We start from the raw sequence: 1,789 nt of genomic DNA, 5'->3' as shown, positions 1-1,789 counted from the left end.
AAGGTCGAGGAGTTTGCCTACGAGCTCGAGCTGCCATACAAGAGCGGCTACCGGTTTTACCCGGTAGTCCATGTGTCTCGGCTGAAGAAAGTCAGTGACTTACGAGCTCCCCGCGACTGGCTGGACTCGGCGCGTTCGGGGGACAGACAGGTGGAGCCGACTCAGCTGAATCCACGTCCTCGACAGTAGTCCGCTGAACCTGCTCCGCGGCGAAGTCAGCTGAGGCGAACACCGGAAACTCCTGATTCAGTGGCAGGAAGCACTCATTGTAGGGGTGCGTAGCCGGATCGCGGAGCTACCAAGCACGCCAAGGCACTTCTTGGTCGATGTCGATGGACTCAAGCGCACGGTCATGCTTCTCGCGAAACTAGGGGAGATTGGCCGGGGGCGCGAACGGGACCGAAGGGTCGAAGTAAAGCTCGGGATCCAAGTCAGGAGCTGGTTGGTTGTCCGTGGCGTCGAAAGCGACGACCGCCTTGTGCAGTGTCCCATACAGCTCGGCGAGAATGGAGCGCAGGGCGTCACCACGAGGTTTTCGCTCGTGGCTATACTGCTACCACAGCTGGAAGCACAGAGCTAACTCAGCGATGGGGCGGCCCGGGTTCAGGTCGGGGTGTAGCCCAGAACGACGCTTGAGTCCACGAGCCAGTGCATGCGCTCGTAGAGAGCGACGAACACCTTCACAAAGTCAAGCCGCTCACCCCGACACTTGAGCCAGCGCTCGGCGACAATCTCGACGGGCGGGGCTGACTTGGGTGTAGAATTCCGGGATCTAACGCGGCGCAGCAAATCCGGTGACAGGAAGAACGTGGTATCGCTGAGCTTGGACCGCAACGGCTGACAAGGATGCCGAACCGACGCCACGTCGAGGAAGGCGGCAATGCCCTCGGGCGACGAAGGCGGCGGACCAACGCATAACTTGACGCCGACTCTCTCCATCACGATGTTGACCCCGCACTGACGGAGGATTCATCTGAGCGGGAACGCGGTTCTCACGAGCCACGGCTTGAGCCGCCCGGGTCCGCAGGGTAGTGAGCGGTAGAGCCAGCACCTCAGGGAGCGGCATGTCCGACGCACCCTATCCGCTAGCTGAGTTGGTAGCTGACACCGACCCGACCACAGCGGACGGAACTACTGGCGTGCTGTCTTGGATGGACGCTGGGGTCTGGCCGACGTAGCGGCCGAATGGGGCGTAGCTTCCTTAGCCGCTGACTTGGCTGTCGCCTTGGCCACTGGCTTGGCGGTCACCTTTGCCGTTGCCTTGGCCGCTGACTTGGCGGTCACCTTGCCAATCGGCTTAGCCGCTGATTTAGCTGCAACTTCGACCGTCGACTTGGTCGTTGACTTGGCCGTCACCTCGGCCGCCGACTTCGTCGCGGACTTAGCCGCTGGCTTGGTCTGTGACATCACGGCAGCTGGCTTAGAAGACCGAGCCTTCTTGGACACCACGCGAGGAGAAGCAGGTCGAGCGCGCTTGGTGCCGCTGGTAGCCGGGGGAGACGACGGCGCGCTCGAGACTTGGGCCGCAGCGGTGGGAGCAGCCGTCTCGACGGCCGTCGGAGGAGCCGGCGGCTTGTCCTCCAGCTACTCGACCTCCTGGTTGACGGGAACCGGAGCTGGAGTCGGTGAGGGCTGTCCTAGCGCGGCGGGAGATGCAGCTGAGTCGGAAGTCAACCCCTTGGTAGCATCCGAAGGCTCGACTTCCTGCGACGAACGCGGCGAGGAAGGAGACGACGGGTCGTCTGGACGACCCAGCACCTCGTCGCCCGAAGCTTCCAAGGTCTCAGAG

General features: G+C 62.7%; 2 protein-coding genes across 2 annotated transcripts; both read right to left on the bottom strand.

Moving 5' to 3' along the window:
* Positions 1-603: 603 nt before the first annotated feature.
* IUM83_07336 (uncharacterized protein) lies at positions 604-939 on the bottom strand (the record flags this gene model as incomplete). Its single annotated transcript, XM_067931622.1, has 1 exon — positions 604-939. One exon carries the CDS (start codon positions 937-939, stop codon positions 604-606), a length of 336 nt encoding a protein of 111 aa, XP_067799143.1.
* Positions 940-1,131: 192 nt separating this feature from the next.
* IUM83_07335 (uncharacterized protein) lies at positions 1,132-1,584 on the bottom strand (the record flags this gene model as incomplete). Its single annotated transcript, XM_067931621.1, has 1 exon — positions 1,132-1,584. The coding sequence occupies one exon, from the start codon at positions 1,582-1,584 to the stop codon at positions 1,132-1,134; it is 453 nt and encodes a 150-aa protein (XP_067799213.1).
* Between the last annotated feature and the right edge of the window lie 205 nt (positions 1,585-1,789).

The sequence above is a fragment of the Phytophthora cinnamomi genome (genome assembly GCF_018691715.1).
Source record: "Phytophthora cinnamomi strain GKB4 chromosome Unknown Contig6, whole genome shotgun sequence".
Lineage (NCBI taxonomy): Eukaryota > Oomycota > Peronosporomycetes > Peronosporales > Peronosporaceae > Phytophthora > Phytophthora cinnamomi.
This window is presented reverse-complemented; position numbering and strand designations above follow the sequence as displayed.